The sequence below is a fragment of the Gouania willdenowi genome, chromosome 18, assembly GCF_900634775.1.
Source record: "Gouania willdenowi chromosome 18, fGouWil2.1, whole genome shotgun sequence".
Lineage (NCBI taxonomy): Eukaryota > Metazoa > Chordata > Actinopteri > Blenniiformes > Gobiesocidae > Gouania > Gouania willdenowi.
Window position 1 is genome coordinate 15,063,498 of NC_041061.1, and position 18,373 is coordinate 15,081,870.

General features: G+C 37.9%; 1 protein-coding gene across 5 annotated transcripts in view; it reads right to left on the reverse strand.

The window, feature by feature from the left end:
• Nucleotides 1-18,373, reverse strand: part of adamtsl3 (ADAMTS-like 3) — a 119,961-nt gene that overhangs the window by 8,339 nt on the left and 93,249 nt on the right. For 3 of the 5 annotated variants that reach the window (XM_028473929.1, XM_028473928.1, XM_028473930.1), the window contains 11 exons: nucleotides 16,638-16,749; nucleotides 16,248-16,386; nucleotides 15,438-15,488; nucleotides 15,145-15,349; nucleotides 13,453-13,600; nucleotides 12,959-13,049; nucleotides 7,142-7,458; nucleotides 4,839-4,968; nucleotides 798-1,008; nucleotides 526-708; nucleotides 294-447 (listed from right to left, as the gene is read on the reverse strand). In XM_028473929.1, coding sequence (XP_028329730.1) covers nucleotides 294-447; nucleotides 526-708; nucleotides 798-1,008; nucleotides 4,839-4,968; nucleotides 7,142-7,458; nucleotides 12,959-13,049; nucleotides 13,453-13,600; nucleotides 15,145-15,349; nucleotides 15,438-15,488; nucleotides 16,248-16,386; nucleotides 16,638-16,749 — 1,741 coding nt within the window. Of the gene's footprint in view, nucleotides 1-293; nucleotides 448-525; nucleotides 709-797; nucleotides 1,009-4,838; nucleotides 4,969-7,141; nucleotides 7,459-12,954; nucleotides 13,050-13,452; nucleotides 13,601-13,656; nucleotides 13,794-15,144; nucleotides 15,350-15,437; nucleotides 15,489-16,247; nucleotides 16,387-16,637; nucleotides 16,750-18,373 lie in introns of those variants that run through there. The other 2 variants (XM_028473931.1, XM_028473932.1) reach the window with 2 other exon arrangements.

The window sequence follows — 18,373 nt, forward strand, 5'->3', positions numbered from 1 at the left end:
TAACTGGAAAAAATGCAGGTCACTGTCCTCGTAACTGAATTGTAATTGAACATGGGTAATTGAAAACGTAATTTGTAACTGAAAAATGTAACCCCAACCCTAATAAAAACACATCAAAGCGATCAGTAGATGCCTTTGAAGAAGACATAGTTGGCAGTCGAAAACATGTCAGGAGATCAAAGTAAATTTCCCGAAGAAAGTTGTCTGAATAAATGGAACCGTAACATAAATGGCTCAATTATTCTCCATCTTTTTAGATATCTGACTGAACAAGTCTTTTATAGGTCGCTTACGTTTACAGAGCTTTGGAAAACAGGGTCGAACTCTGATGGGTCGAGCCAACAGGGAACAGTTCTTGGGGTCCACGGTCCAATAATGACCATTCTCTCCTAATTTCCTACAAACGGCTTGCAGGGTCTGAACGCCACTCCCACAGCTCACTGAACACTGGGTAAATAGAACATGTGTGACATGAATGTGCAGCAAACATCACAGCGACAGTTTAGAGAAGTGTTCTGTGGATACCTGTGTCCAGTCCGTGGTGACCCACTGAGGGGGGCATTCCTGAGAGCCACAGGCTTGTTGTTTTGCAGTGCTTTGGGAGCTACAGAAGGTGTCAGGCAGCTCCAGGATGCTCCCGTCTGCCAACCGCTGTTTGCACAGCACCCGCCTCCTCTGAACCCCCCCACCGCCACAGCTGCGGGAGCACTGCAGCCAAAATACAGGCGCACCAATATCAGAAATACTGCACCAAAAGTCCTATCACTGGTTTAGTGTTTTAACTTGATATTCTTTACCTGTCCCCAGTCAAGTGTCTGCCACGTGGGAGGGCAGTCGAAGCGGTTGCAGGCTTGTACAGGACTAGGTTTAGGACTATGACAATCCACGTCCCTCAAAACTGCAGTGTGGTTGGTGTCAGGAGAAGGGCGGTGGGTGCACGCCACAGTTCGCGTCATCAGACCAACTCCACAGGTAGCTGAGCAGGACGTCCAGTTTCCCGTCTCCCATCTAGTAGAGTAACAACAATGTATACTCTGATCAGTCTTTGAACCAAAAACTCTGCATTAGCAAATATTCATGCTGCCTTACAAGACCTTTAATATCCTCATAATATCATTTCAGCCCAATAACCATGTGTAAATAGCCCCAGTTACCTCCATCAAAGAGGTTATGCTTTTTTATTTATCTAGAGTATTTGTTTGTTTGTTTGTCTGTGAATAGTCTAACTCAACTTAAGTTTTGAATCCCTGGTAAGATAACTAAACCAACAAAAACACTATTCTGGAAGAAAATAGAGATTTTAATTGTGTGGGGACAGATTCATTTAACCACCAATATGCAGGTTAAATATGCATGTTTTATGTGCGGCAAGAAATGAGAAATTAGCATGTGTTGATCACATGATCATGTGTTATCAAACTTCAAGTTACTTTTTGAGGCCCTTTAACTACATGAACTAAAAATAATCTTTATATAACATTGTGTTCATGTAAACTGAGATGTGTAAGAATTTGAAGATGCAAGATACTGTTTAGTTGTTATTTCTTGATGTTAATTTATTTTATTTTATCTTAATCTGTTTTTAAGTTGCCATTTACATGATCAATATAAATCAAATCATGAAATCAAACATTATTCTATGTCATTTTAACTGTATAGAATTTCATTCACTGTATTGTCTTCATTGAGAAGGTTTTTTTTCTGGCTCCAGGAGGACTTTAATCCAGGTGAGATGAGGCAAAATGGCTCCTTTGAGAGTAAAGGTTGCAGATCCCTGCCCTAAGGGTACATGTACCCCTGGTTGGGAACCACTGCCCTACAGCACAGTGACTTTGCCACTTTAAAGTGTAAATGATCAGGATCACTGATCCAGATAAATGCCACTATCTGGCAAAGAAGATATTTGGGAACTGACGAAGGTTTTGCGCTCTTGTTTTGCTCTAGAATATTTGGCTTTAATTAAGATGGAAGCAACTTGGCTTTCAGCTTTTTTTTATCTAAAATAACACTCAACCGTTGAGGAATTGAGGAGATTTCAGAATGATGCTCATTAGTGTTTTCTGAAGCTCAATCCAATGGCTGCTTAGTTTCATGGGGAATACTATCCAGAATATGTAGTTGAACACGGGAGGTGTAAAGGCCTCAGGGACGCAGGGAAAAGGCCAAAGGAAACAAGTCCAATGCAGAGTTTGCTGTGCCTGAAAACAAGATTCAAGGCCTGGATAAGCATGCCGGGGTAGGCTGTGGGTCTATGGGCTTTTTGAAGCCCATAGTGGTGAAACCCATGCAACGTATGAGGTGTTAACCTGAAAGATGTGGAATAGAGGTGCCATCGACTGATTTCTTAGTTGGCGATTGATCAACCAAAAAACCCCTCATTTAAGTATGTATTTACAACTCTAACATCGTCATTTAAACTTTTATCTTTGACCCAATATTTGCATATGGTTGATGTGCGTCATAATGTAACAGAAAAACGATCAAAGGTACTAAAGTTGTGCTTGGCCTGAAAGTTCCAGTGAACTCCTACCGGCTTTTAACAGCATAAAAATTCATATCTATCAATATGACATGGGATTAATAAAGTGTATAATACGCTGTGGTATTTTGCAGGCGTGGTAGCCAAAAGGAAACACTAAGACTATTCAAACCATTCTCATTAAATAACACCAGTCCATAAACTTCCACAGGCAACTTCACATGAAAGTCACGTCGGTAAAGCTAACCGCTAATGCGTCTCTTATATCTGATCTCTCACCAGGTTCCACGCGACTTAATTTCCTGTTCTTACAGACATCATTCATCTCTGTCATTCTGATTGAATGTCACTTGGGTTCCAGCCTTCTAAACTGTGATCTGATTGGCTGACATCGTTTAAAAGATCTTTCATTTCCAAGGAAACTGATGGCAAACTTTATACTTCATCTAAATCAGTGTTTCCCAAACTTTTCACAGTCCCGTACCCCTTCGGACATTTAACCTGAAGCCATGTACCCCCTAATCCTGCACACATAATAATGTAATGCAGTGTTTTTCAACCTTGGGGTCGCCTGGAATTCAAATGGGGTACTCTGAATGTCTAATTTGTAATAATAAATAAAATACCGATTAGGAAATGTTTTAGTTATTATTCTTTTTCAAATTATAACAGCACACATACACAAAACAATGTTAAACAACTGTATTCTACACTTTGACTTTCTCAAATATAGTTCAAATAAAAGACAGAATAAAAATATCTCAGCTGGCGCATCTTGTCGCTTTGTTTACTAATCCTCGCAACAACAAACATTATTAAAAGCTAATTTCTAGACAAAAAAAAAAAGTATCTGGAGATGCAAAATATGTGTGATATTAAAATGGGGTCATGGCCCAAAAAGGTTGGGAACCACTGATGTAATAACACATACAGTGTAGCCCTACAGTGACATTTGTCTCTGACTTTTACCTATCCTGTTGAGGAACAATACATTTATTTATTCATTTATTCCCATTATGAATATGCAAACCAACATACAGTAGATTCCCCATTTACATCAAATAATATCACAGTCCAAACAAAACATTTTCATGATTGGAAAGGAGTAGTAAGAAGATATTTCTGCCCCTTAACTTATTACATAATTAATGACCCCACCAACCTTCCCCAGTCAGTCCACATCATTTTCACTATTCTCTCATAACCTTAAATTGACAAATATTTCTACAAACCTTTAAATCATTTTTTTGAGCACTCCATAACCTGTCACCGACAGTAGACAAGCACATTAGTGTTGAAGTACCGCAGTATGAGCTACTTGGTGCTTAAAATGTTCTGCTTTTGAAGCAAAACTGTAAATTATTCTGATAATTTTTTGTAACAAAATCAATGGTCAAATAATGCTCGTGCTGTGTATGTGATACCCCACACTTCAATGCAATAAGTGAAATATGGCATAATAATAGAAGAATATAACATTCTCAAAGTGTTGCAAGATAAAACATACTTAGCTTTGTTCAAATAAAAATATTTTTAGACGCATTACTTACTCCATAATAGTTGAGTATTCAAAATAAGGAATCAAAGGAATCTAAACTCAGTCACTCTCTCAATCTCAGTACCATCAACAGACAGTGTCACTTCCTCTTTAATTTTGTTTCCAAAAACCATAAACGTAGTTTTATAGACATTTAATGATAACCTACAGTGCTTGTCCCCTTCCTGATTTCTTACTTTTTTGCATGTTTTCCACACTTGAATGTTTCAGATCATCAAACAAAATTAAACATTAGTCAAAGATAACATAAGTAAAGAAAAAATGCAGTTTTTAAATGAAGGGTTTCATTAATGAGGAAGAAAAAAAAATCTGTGTGGAAAACGTGCAAAAAACTAAGAAATCAGGAACACTTTTTCATACCACTGTATTTTTACTGAACCAATATTTAAGTAGAAGCATTTCCTTTTCAATGTTTCCAGATAACGTTTTTAAATCATCTCCTGAACAAAATGAATTTGTATCGGCTGCAAAAAATACAAACTGCAGCATTTTTGAAACCTCGCAAATGTCATTTACATATAATGTAAAAAGTTGAGGTCCCAGAACCGAACCCTGTGCTACTCCACATTCAGAGTTTATACATTTTGAATTATAACCTCCAAAGTCAACAAATTGTTTCCTAGAAATTAAATAATATTAATAATCTTTAACCATGGGTAGTCTAATGTGTTGGTAAATGTGTAATTTAATCGATTTATATCTATTCATGTACCCCCTATGGCAATTTGCTCAATCTAAATAAATGATGTTTCCTGTTGTTTTCTAAAGTTAAAAACAAGGTGTAACCAGTGTTTTTCATACCGGGGTGGGCACGGCTGACTTTTGCAGGCCTGCAGCAGCTGCGGAGGTCGTCGGCCACTCACACACAGGCTCTGATCTGCCGTCTCCCTGGTCTGCTTGTTCAGACAAATCACCACAGCTTCCTGCACACCTGAGATCAGATAATAGAAGATACCGACACACGCGTTACCCAATTTAATGCCTTTAAGGAAAAAAACACACACTGTTCTTGTTAAAGCATCTGTCACGTACCAAAAAAATTACCATAAACACAAACGGAGTAATACTGAATATTGTGAGCAGACTCTGGCTTTGAAAATCCAACAAACTAGGCCCGCGTAATAAAAGCATAATGAGCGTTAAAAGAGACCAGCTGCAACACTGAACGTTTGGCATGTAACGCGGATAAACTTTGGAGTGCAACCTAAGGTCCTATTAAAAGTAATGTATCGTAAATCTCCGAGTCTGCTTCTAATGTTGGGGGACATTAACGGGGGAAGCTGGCACTTCAAACGCCTCGATGGCGTGATGGTCAACAGAAGAGCTGCCTTCAGGGTGCGGGACATGTGATACTGTGTCTGTAATCGCCACCTAATGGGATTCTGTGGAGTTTTAATAAACACACACACACACACGCGCGCGACCCTTAGTGTGACAGAAAAGTAAAAACATACACTGCTGACAGGATAAAAACATACCGATATGCAAAAATTCACCCATCGATCCGCCCATGCTAACAGCACAATAAGTTATGATTCCATGACATTTGTGTCCAAAAGTTACGTCTTCCAAGTCAGTGATCCAGGGGAAGTTCCCAGGCCAGCTGAGAGAAATCATCTCCTTAGACCTCTTTAGTCTGCATTAACCCTCCCTTAAAGTGTTTAAGGGAAAACTCTGTGTGTCCCACAGATAAGTAGGTTGAAAAAGAAAGACTTACAATATCTACTTCTCCTTCACTGGATCCTGCTCCTTACCCACACAGTGAAGTCATATTCCACTTGGCAAGTTGCTAGTTTATGTCAAATTTCCCATGATGCCCTGAGGCACTGCACTTTCCTTTGTGCAGACTTCCCAACACCACCAGAAATGTGTTGGGTAGTCACTTTGGCAGAGTTTTCCAACAATTATTTCTTTTATTCATCTTTATCAAATATCAGAACATGGAATATAAACAAGTGATTAAGTTTAGGAGGTGATGCAGATCAATACACTGATTTTGGATCAGTTTCAAAACAAGAGCACACGTCAAATATCCTCTTTGGTAGTTATCGGGATCAGTGATCCTGATCATGGTACTTTGATCATTTACACTTTAAAGGCTTGGAAGAAATGTCTATCCTCATTAATAATGATACAATAGGTCCAAATGTATTAGGCGCCCCCGTTTTTTTAAACAAACCGCGATGAAACGTGCAATCCGGGTGAGATCCAGTTGAAACTCTATGGAGTTACTGAGGAATCAACCAGACAACTGTGAGCTTTCGGGGCAAACACACAAATTTATGACAAGAATGTTGGAAAAACACTTCTCTGCATCTGCCGACTGGACTCCACATCCCACAATGCAATGTGCAATAACTTTTACGACAATGTCAATAAACCAAGCAAACTTTTGAGAGGCATTTTCAACCTTTATATGTTTTTTTTTTTTTTTTTTGAGCAAATGATCTTTTATTTATTGATCTATGAGGCCTACACTATGGATTGATATGGTTAAAAAATATATTGCTCTCCAGCAGCTTTAACATTTATGCTGCGGTAATGATGAAATTTCCACTTTGTGGGACTAATGCAGAGGTTCCCAACCTTTTTCGGATCGTGACCCTATTTTGATACCAGCAATGTCCGACGACCCAGAGACATTGTTTTTTTTTTAGAATACATTTTTGATCATGTTTATTAAAGTGTGTTACAAATACAAAGTAGCCAGGATTAGTGCACAAAGTGACAAGTGTGTCACCTCAGACATTGTTATACTGCATTTTATTTGAAGATAGGATACAGTTATTTATTGTGTGCAATGTGTATTTGTAAAAGAAGAATTAAAAAAAAAAATTGAATATAATTTTAATCAATTTTTTCACCTAATTTTTTTTCGTTTTCCTTATTATTTTTTTTACCAATTACTAGACATTTCAGGGGGCCCCATTTTAATTCCAGGTGACCCCACATGGGGTCCCGACCCCAAAGTTGAAAAACCCTGAACTAATGAATAAATATCTTGGTTTTAGTTTAGTTTTAAAGTGTTAAAGACTATTAATCCTTCAGAAGTTTAAGAAGTTTAATATGATTCCTTCATTCTAAATCAGAGAGACGATTGGTACCTCCTCCACAGCTCTGCGAGCACTCCGTAAAGCCTTCGTACTCCCAGTCATGGAGTTCCTCTCTTTGGGAAGTCCTGCCATCCTCTTCCTCCCCCTCCTCCGTGTCCTCTTTGTCATCTTCTTCTTGGACTTTACCTCCAGAGCAGGGGGTACGGTAGCAGGGTTGACTAGAGGCCGGTTTGACCCCGTCACATTCATCATCGGGCAGGTCAGCAACTGTCTGGGAGAAAGACAGCAGGACCTGGCACTTGATGGTCCGTCGCTGAATACCAGCACCACATGTCCTGCTGCAGGCCTGCCAGGGACCGGGGACGAAGCTGCAGGCACGGATTTATTTAAATGAAATGATGACATCAGAAGATCAGAATTCATTCCTAAAAAACAATATGTTTCACTTAAAAACAGAACTGATTTAGTGTTTGGTAGTTTAGCCTGGTGTAGTAGGAGTTTCCCCCCCAACAGTCAGGACTGATTTCTATCTGGCAGTTTGGTAGGAGTTCACAGATTTTTAGGATGCCTTGCGAACAGGTTTTATTCATTTGCAGCAACAATCCTTGTGCGAATAAGCCCCGCTGTGATGAACTGAACAGCTGTGAAGTATTACAGTACAGGTCGCTATTCTTGGATTTCTTGTACATCCTTCCTCGTCTCAAACAATGGATCAGGGAAGGAAATACTTTAAGAGCTAAGAGAGAAATGTCACCATTTTCAAAAGATTAAAAAAAAAAAAAAAAAAAAAGAAGCAATAAAACTCCAAAGGGTGAGGCTGAGAAATATCAGAATGCTTTTTTTTTTTTTTTTGTTCTTCGACTCGAAGTGACATTAACTTCTAAAAAAATGAACTGAGAAAAACAAATGAAAACAAAAAGCTTGAACAGTGGTAATGCTTGTCTGCTTTTTTATACAAATAAACTACTTCCAACAGATCTAACCAACTGTTTTTTATTTATTTTTATTTTTTTTTATTTAAGCAGACGAGCTTTTACCATGTTAAGAAAACATTTGAATTTGAAACTTCACAGATGTAACAATATTTTGACCTTAAAATGGCTTTTGCTGTGATTTAAACCAAACAAAATCCATGATGTCTACAGGCAGAATGAGCACAAGCATTTGTTATTTAGTCTGTTAGTCTACACCTGTTTTCGTTCTTCCTTTTTTCTGTTTCTTTATACAAACAACCTACGCCCAACAGGTCTAACCAATTTGAAAACGTACCTTTCCTATTTCTTCTTTTCATATGTCTACTTTACTTACATGCCAGACAACATAGTCTAACAACATGTAAAATTTCACGTACTTAGAATGGACAGTATATGGACAATCAGAAAAATGTGCAGATGTGGTATCACCTCCAGAGGTGGCACAAATAGCTGCTCAGCTGTTCCAGAAAGCTCTCAATCACACAACTGAGCTATGATGAGTTTGTTCATAGCATTGTTTAACTTTAGTTTTTAGCCAATACGACATGCATGGAGAGAAAAATGTAAGGGGTTTAACAGAATAAATGACAAATGCTTTTTGAATTCTGACATTTATGTTTGTGATCCTGCCGACTGGCTGACTTTTGAAAAAGCTTTACACAGACTAAATGAAACAGATTTGGGGTTTTTTTTACAGTTTGTGCTAATGTCAACTCCCCCTTTCCTTATTAGAAGATCTATGCCTAAAAAAACACATTATTTTGCACCATATTGGTTTAATTCACTTTTAAAAATGGGACTACTTTCCTTTTTTAGAGCCTGTGTTCCGCCATCTTGAAATCACATGACTGTTGATGTCACACGTCCTCATTTGCCTGTAAACATGCCATTGTTTCCTAATGGCAGCGTTCAGCCTGCTTTTTAGATCATTTAGCAGCTTTTTTGGTCAAAATGCCATTTTGTGCTACTTTTGGTTGCTCTAAATACCGTAAGTGATTACTCGCTTAACTTCAGCCATCAGAGCATCAGTTGTGCACTGTTTAAAGGGGAGTTGAGGCCCCTTAGGAGAGCTCTTCTTCTCTGCTACACTGTCAACCACAAAACCGCGGAGTTGGAACTTTGGCCCCATATTTTTTCCGGGTCACAACTATTTTTATTCTGTTTCGATAAACCAAAGTGGGTTACATTGACATTTTTAACTTTTCCTGATTCTTCAGGGCAGGGGTCACCAACATGGAGCCTGCGAGCACCAGGTAGCTCAGATGGACCATGTGAGGTGCCCTCAGGACTGTACTGGAGCTCTCGTCACCAATGAGCTCCATCTAAAATCTGATTTACTTGCCAGGCTTCTTACCCACACAGATAAAAACAGATGATAGATGTTGTCAGTGCCTTAGTAGAGTTAAATACTGCTGTACTTCATAAGTTTTTGTATTATATAACCCATCTTTGAAATGAAACACTGTGACATATTTTAAGTGTCACAGATTTGGTATATAGGTTGTGAATGGTTGAAAAAGGCAAAGTGGATCTTCGGGATAAAATATTACATAATGGTTAAACTGTACAAAGTAACATGTTACATGTTTTACGATTATTTTAAGTTATTAGTGGCTAGTAAAATAGGAACATGATGAGTCTGCTAATATTTTCTTTCTGGCCGCCTTCTACTCTTAAATATGTTAATAAATGATTCATTGCCCCTTAAGCACCGAAAGAATATCTGTAATATTACGTGAATATCTGTAAAAGTCACGTTTTTCTATTAGCTCTGTCTGCTAGCATAGCTTCTCTTCTTCACTGCAAGACATCTGCATGCCAACCGACCACTGTGTTACCAGCGCCCTCTGCTGGTCCAAACAAATATGACGTAAATCAGTGTAATCACGGTTTTTTTTTTAAAGTCCAATTGTTAAGGCACAAAATACATTTTCAGTTGCACTTTTAAAAAGAAAAAGAACTATTATGCAGTTTTGCATTGTTTATTATAGAACCAGAATTTAAATTAATAGGCTTCATTTTCATTTGTATTATTCCTTTATTTATTTCATTCAAGATTTATTTTTAGTTAAATTGCATTGTTTTGAATAGTTTATCAAGGGATTCTTTTGACAATGAAATATAAAAGGAAAATAATACAGTAAAATTTGTCTACATTCCCATTTTGTAAAATAAATCGTGAGAGAATCGTATCGTGAACCCAGTATCGTGAATCGAATCGTATCGGGAGTTGAGTGAATCGTTACATCCCTAGTGAAATGTAATGAAAGTGAAACAATTGCATAAATAAGGAGAAATAAAGTGTTTCATGTTGAAACTTAAAGTGAAAATTTAATAAGTGCTTTTTAAACTGGTAGCCCTTCGGACTATTCACTAGCTTTGAAGTAACAAGACAAAGGCAGCGAAAATTGGTATTTTGACCAAAAAAGCTGCTCAATGACCTAAAAAGCAGGCTGAATGTTTCACTCCTATAGGAAACAATTGCATGTTTACAGGCAAATGGAGCTCAGTGATGTCATCAATCACGTGATTTCAAGATGGCAGAACACAGGCTCTAAAACGGTAAAGTAGTCCCACTTTTAATTTAGATACTAAAACAAATATGGTGCCAAATATTGCATTTCGTCAGGCATAGACCTTCTAATGAGTACATTTCAAAGGTTTTAGGCCACATTTGTAAAAACAGAAGATGTGCACTGGCAAACTAGTACACCGACACCTGCTATTGAGCATGTTTTTGCCGGAGAAATGTCTGAAATGAGCCACGAGCCCAGCAGGCTTCAGCAGTGTGCAGCATTCTGGTTTGGCTCGACACTTTTTAACGCACCATGCTGGTTTATGAGATGCCTCGAAAAAACAAACCTCACAATCGGACTACAGTCGCGTTCTTTATGAGAGCTGAAGGCCGCATTGTATTTCAGACAAACACATGAACCATCAGCAGTTCAGCCCTGGAACAGGAACCATAAAGTCAACAAGCCAAGCCACAGTAATGTCTATCTTAACAGACAGTAAAACTGCATCTGTCAGTTCAAAAACCAAGACACTGAAGGATGTTTAATCGATGTGTTAAGCGTTGTAACTGTACCAGGGTTTCATATGGTACGCAGGCATCGCTGCTGGTGTTTTACTGAATGCGTTTCATGCACTTATATTTATACGGCGTCCAAAGAAAGACATGCTTCTTTGCAACGGAGCAAAACTGTATGTTTTGGCAACTCTCTTTCTCAGCATCTATTTTCCAGGGATAAGTCAAAGTAACAGATGTTTGGAACGAGCTAAAAAAGCTGCTAAAATACAGCAATTGCCAGATACCTGACGGTTCACATAGTGTCCACCTTTAAACGCTGGCAACTACTATTCCATTGATTTGGAAAAGCCAAAGTGACATTTCTTTCTCTGGGTTTCCTCCTCCCACTGTAACCGTCTTGAAATTGTGCGACACACACTGGGACCCATTCTAGCTAAAGGTAGAGAACTAGAGAAAGCAAATAAAGGTAAAGCAGCTGGACTTTTTGACTCAAAGCTGATGTAAATAGTTTCTGACACACACACAGCTGTGATACTGTGGCAGTTTCATGGCAGCAAAGGGCCGTGTCTGCTTCAATTCCAGCTCCAGGTAAGTCCAAAACAGCAGGTTGGGGAATTACATTTTTTTGTTGAAACTGTGAATCTGGCATTTTGACATTTGCTTCTGTTAACCTCCGAGGATCAACAATAAAAACGAAAGGTAAATTTACAGCATTACATTTCTCCTCAGGGCTCTGAACTTTGAGAACCTCGTATCGTTTTAGCAGTTCAATCTTCCCATACTAATAAATTACAATCAGGGCCAAACACCAGTGATAGATTTAGCAGAGTATTTAACCCAGACAGAAAATGTAGAGGCCAAACAATGAATCCATTAGAGATCAGAAAAATTCCACCAATGCGAGTACGATATTAAATTTTACATCCTCTATGGTAGTGTTTCTCAAACTTTTCGGCCCACGGCCCCCAAAATAAAGGTGTCAAGAGACCGGGGACCCTCACTGTAGCTGAAGGTGGTTGAACACAGACATGAACATTGAAGAACAGTCATGTGGAGACAGGGTCATCTATAAGGGGGGATGAAGGGGAAAGATTTTTGGGGCCCATCCATAAAGTCAGCAAAATGATGGTCCATTGTTCTATGAATCTGTGATAAACACATTTATTTATTTATCTGAATAATATCCACTGTTATCCAGGAAGTTTATTGTTATTTGTGCCATTGTATAGAGTCATCTTAAAGATGTAAATCCTTGTTTTAATCAGAAATAAAATGGGTTAAAAGTGACAACAAAAATGGTGAAAAAGGTGGTGAAATGGGATTTTTAAAACACAGAGAAATATGTTAAAAGTTACAAATTAGAGTGGCCAAAAACAGACAGAAAAAGTGGTAAAAAGGGTTCAAAGTGTCAATATTGGCTTAAAAGTGGCAGAAATGGGGGAAGAGGGGTCAGGGTGATGTAATTTAAAAAGTAGGAACAATCAGTGAAAACTGGCAAATAATAGGCATGATGAATCATGATTATGGTTAAATTGGCAAAAATAAGCATGAAATGTAATGAAAAGAGGTTAAAAGTGACAATAATGGGTCAACATATGCAACATTAGGTGAGAAAACTGGTGGAAAGGGTTTATAAGCACTGAAAATGTGCAGAAAGTTAAAATATGGCAACTTTGGTGTAGTTGCAGAAAAGGGGTGAAAATAAGGAAAAATTAGCTAAAATTGTTAAAAAAAAAAAAAAAATTTGTATTTTCTTAAAGGCATCTGGTAAACCCCTCCCAGTGTCTTACCACACCAAGGTTGAGAACCCCTCTAACATCACACGTTCACCATTATGTGCATCGTAGCACTGGGGGTACTTACGTTGGCTCCTCGGTCACAGTGACCTCTTCCTCCTCTTCCAGCTCTATGGCCTGCTTACTCCACACAGGCTTGGCTTCAACAGGTAATGCATCTGAAAACACATTACACAAAAATGTAAAATATAGTTTCAAAGTCAGTGACAGGTTTTTTCAGAATAAGCCTTTTTTTTTCTCAGCGATTTGGCTGATTACGGAAGAACGTAACAAGCTAAAAAACAAAAAAAAAGAAATTTCAGATTGTCAACAGATTGGTACAAACTATTCTGTGGGTCTTTAAAAATCAGTCAAAATGCTCTAAAATGGCTGGCAGTGAGGGGGTAGCCGTTCTGAAAATGGCTGGCAGTGAGGGTGTTACCAAATTTGATATATCCAATTATTTCTCTGTCTTTGAATGGATGAATTGTATCACTGTATTTAATGTTTGTGATGGAAATGTACCATTCTAAAAAAAAAAAAGATAATAATAAAAAAGGCAGTCTATCAAACATGACCTACCCATGGGCTTAAAGCAGGGGACAGGGACCAGACACTCCTCTTTGATGTGGGGTTTGGTGGTGGGGTTGCAACCCCCCGTGTGGATTCCTCTGTGATCGATGCACAACACCACCCTGTAGCTCAGCCCCTGTCCACACGTCACCGTACACTGCAGGCAACAGGTGACAAACTCCATTATTCCACACACACACACACACTGTAAAACAATCAGTCTTTTTCCCCCTGCAAACATCACCTGCGGTCACATCACCTTAATCATGCTTGATACGTTTCAAATAGAAAAAGCCCTTCCTAAATGTCCAGCGACTCTCTCCTCCTCATCAGTGAATGTTCGGCGTCTTCTGCCAAAACAAGCATTTTAAATGCAGAGCAAGAATGTGCTAGATAAACAGCATCCCAAGATTTTAGGGGGCCACAAATCTGGCTCCCTGGGCTTCTGCATGAGCCTGTTTAACTGGTGAGCCAGAAAAAAAGTCCCAGGAGTGGGGTCATGTGGGTCATTTAGGAAGAAATTGGTGAACAGAGCAGCTGTTAGAGGAGGAATTAAAGCTCATTAAATACGCTGATGAGAAGAGTTAGTACGAATCAGATGCACCTCCCTGATAATAAGACTGCGTAATACCTCAGAGAGGAACATGGATTTCTGGGCTTTTGGGTGAAAGAGAAGAAAAAGGCAAAATGAGCTGCCTTGCAACAAAAACTAACGCCAATAACCAAGAAAACAACAATAAAAATACACAAAATGATTTCAAAAACACACAAAATGGTACCAAAAACACAAATAATTACCCTAAAAACCCACAAAACAAAATGAATACATGAAATGACTCCAAAACACACAAAAAAAAAAAAAATTTTTTTTATGAAACACACAAAATGGTACCAAAAACACAAAAAATGACCCGAATAACCCACAATACAACAATAAAAATACACAAAATAATTTCAAAAACACAAAATGGCAACGAAAACATAAATAATTACCCCAATAACCCACAAAACAAATGAAATACATGAAATGAGTCCAAAACAGAATTTTTTTCATAAAACAGAAACACAAAATGGCAACAAAAACTGACTGCAATAACCCAGAAAACAACACTAAAAATAATTACCCCAATAGCACACAAAACAAAAGAAAGTATTTTAAAACACAGTTTAAAGGTAGGGTAGGTAATTTCCTCCAGATTCACTTTTTAAGTTTTTGGCTGAAATTGTCTTTATGGCCTGACAGAAATTAAGATCTTATGTGCTCTGAAAAAGGAACGAAGAAAATCCGTCATTTTTTAACATAAAGTTTAAAACACTAAAGTTTAGTGTTTACTTACCGCTGAACGAGACAACGTCATTTCTACACAATACAAACGATGAACTTAAGTCCGCTTTTGGAGCACCGGCGCTCGTGCACGAGTGAGGGGCGTGGCTTTAGAGAGAGCACAGAGGGGAGGGGGCGGAGTAAAGGTGGAGCCCTCGGAGGACGCTACTTTCAAAATCATGCTCGCTTTAAAAAATGACCTACCCTGCCTTTAAACAGACAAGCTTTTACCATGTTTAGAAGACATTTGAATGTCTTTGTGGTAACTTGCAAAGCTTCACAGTAATGATAGTCAAAAAACCCCAAAATGCAGTATTTATACTTAATTCTATGGCTTTTTCTGTGATTTAAACAAAAAAAAAATGGAAGATACCTACAGGCGACCACTCCTGAGCCAGCCATGTGGGGCAGTCGAAGGTGTTGCACGGCTGCAGAATGGCCGTCTTGGACGCGTACAGACACTTCCACTCGTCTGTGGGCGTGATGGTGCCTTGCATGTCCTCCTCTACGCACGACACCGAGCGGCTCTGAATGCCTCCGCCACAGGATGTGGAACACGCCGTCCAGGGACTGTTTTCCCATCTGACGTCATGAAATAAACCAGGGATGTCAGGAGGAAAGAGGAACGTTCTGTGCAGCTTTTTGGTAATAAGGGTGAATGACGACATACCGTGGCAACGGGTGGTAGAGGTCATAGGGCATGATCTGCTTGTAGCCGTCACTAAGAGAAGCAATTAAAAGATTTGAATTGATCACCAACATCAGACATGGGCAACTAGTGGCCCAAGGGCCACATGGGCCCTTAATCTAATTTTGTAAATGCAAAGTAAATTCACAAAATAACCCCCAAAATTACACACATCCACAAATACAGAAAAATACACAAAATGGCAAGAAAATGCATAAAACAACAATAAGAATATGAATATAAAAGGACTCCAAGAACATGTCATGTAAATATACAAAATGAAAATGAAAATGCACAAAATGACTTTAAAACATATGGTAAAGACAAAAAAACTGTAAAATGTATACAACAATAAAAGTATGCAAAAGGACTCCCAGAACACACAAAATGACAGAAACATACACACAATCGACATAAAAATGCACAAAATGACTCAAAAAACAAACAAAATTACAACAAAAACACAAAAACGACTCCAATTGCACACAAAACAACCGTTAGAATACACAAAATGACTCCAAAACACATAATTACAAAAATATACACAAAATGACACCAGAAATACACAAAGTGACTCCAAAACAAACTCAACATAAACAAGAATATATAAACTTAAAGTAAAAAATACAAAACGACACAAAAATGCAAAAAACCAAAATACAAAAAATAAAATAAAAGTTGAGATTGGTCATGATTCTAAACACAACTATCACATTTTTTGCTGCTATTGAAGTTGCCCATCTGTGACCTATTGTACATTGTGTTGAGGCGAGGTGTGAGCTAACAGCTAACCTGTCCAGACAGGGCTCCATGTTGCATTCCTGCAGCTTGGGCTTCGGTTTGACGTTCTCTGGGTAATAATGACAGTACTGGTCCACGACCACATGACCAGTGCGCAGGTCAAAGCACTCTGCTGAGGTCAGCTGGTAACCTACAACACAGAAAAGTTTAACACCATCAATATTAAGCTCTAAATACTGTAACTATAGAGGGTCACGTGTAAGTCAGCTGCTGATGCTGGTCTCTGTGGTAAACTTGAACCCATGAGGATGTATTGAATGGTAAATTATTTCACTCAAAGTGCATTAAAATATACTATTATTGTGAGGTGTTTAAGAATTCTTCCCGTCCATACATAGATGAAATAAAAGAACGAATGATGTGTAAAGATGTTCTTTGTACCTCCTCCACATGTCACAGAGCAGGGGAAGAAGTCTGTTTCCCTCCAGCGATGGATGATTGGCTGGTAGTAGATATACTGGATCACACTATCTGCACCAGTGGAAAACTGCACCTGAAGAGATCACGTTCAAGGTACATGATCAGCATATTTATTTACCATTTACTTGTGTTTTAATTAGAAAGCCAAAATGTGTATTGGTCCAGTGTACTATAGAGGTGTTTTCATTCAGAAATGCATTAAGTACAAGCTGATTGTTGTGCATTTACATGTTAAGTCAGATTATTGCACTCACATGATTCACTAAAGATTTACTCAGGAAATGAAGTTAATTAAGCTGTTTTACTCATTTTCAAGGAATAATAACATGTCCTGGGCAAACTGAGCAACTCAACTAGTTCTTATTCAATTACGTAATGTGAATTACTGTAGCTTTCGATCCTGCTAAAAGCCTGCAAAGCTAAGTAAAGGAGTAAATGTGTTGCTGTTTGCCTCCAACTCCAAGGCAGTGTTAATTTTGACAAGAAATTTTGTTTCATTTTAGTCCGGAAGTTACATTTTAGTCTTTTAGTTCCGTTTTGTCTTATTTGAAATTCTGTTTTAGCTTTATTCTAGTATTTATATGTAATTTGACAGTTTTGTTATACTGTAAGATCATTTGAACCAACAGAATGTGCCATATTATTCTTCTGTAATAATAATTTAAAAAATAATAATAATAATCTAAGACCTGTCAGAAAAAGTGCAAGCACCAATCCTGAAGTTTAAATTTGAATTACAATAAATAACTGGTTAAAAAGGAAAACTTAAAGGTTGTCATTTTTTTTCCCCGTCATGTTTTTACTTCTCAGTTGATAATGAACACAGATTTTATTTGAATTTTTGTTGTCGGTACTTCTTAAATGTACGTCCTGGTCACAAAGTAGTCACGGAATAAAAACTTTTGAAGTTTTAGTTATCAAAAATAAACAACTTTACAGTGTCTCTGTAAATGGTTTGGTCCACTTTATTTGAAATGTGTCAAGTGTTCACAATTGGTTAGATTTAGAATGACTTTATTACATATCTTTAAATGTATAGTATAAGAGTGAAAAGTCAATAGCTAAAAAAAACCCGTTTATTGGGGCTTAATCTCTTAAAATTATGGATGAAAAGGGAAAAACCTTCCAAACACCTTCGAAAGAGGAACTATTCTTGAACTGGAGGAATGCTAACAACGTCTGGCAGGGAACAAGGCCAACACGAACAACGATAGAGAGGAGGAGGAATAAAAACAAGAGAACACTGACTACAGATGAGAATACACAAAAAAGGACTGTTCAGAACAACTCAAGAATGTTTGACCAGAGAGACATGTAAACCCATGTAAATTTGCGATGGTAAAACAGGGGACGGGACCCAGATAAGCAAACTGCTTCTCTCGTCTCCTTTTTCGGCATGAAAAAAAAAAAAAAAAAAAAAAAATTGAAAAAAAAAAAAAAGTGAATGTAACCATGTCGGAAATAAACTGAATAAATAAATAAATAAAAAAATAAAAAAATAAAGTAATGAAGAGTAATTGGACAAGTTTCACTAAAACAAAAGAAAAAAAGAACATAGTGAAGCAGTGAAGCAGAGCTATGAGCTGATGTACTGATCAGAAAGTTGGTGTATAATAAACTCAACTTGATAGAGAATAAAACCTGGTTTCCCACAATGTTTTGTTACATGTTTGTCTTTTAGTCGCACATTTTTGGGG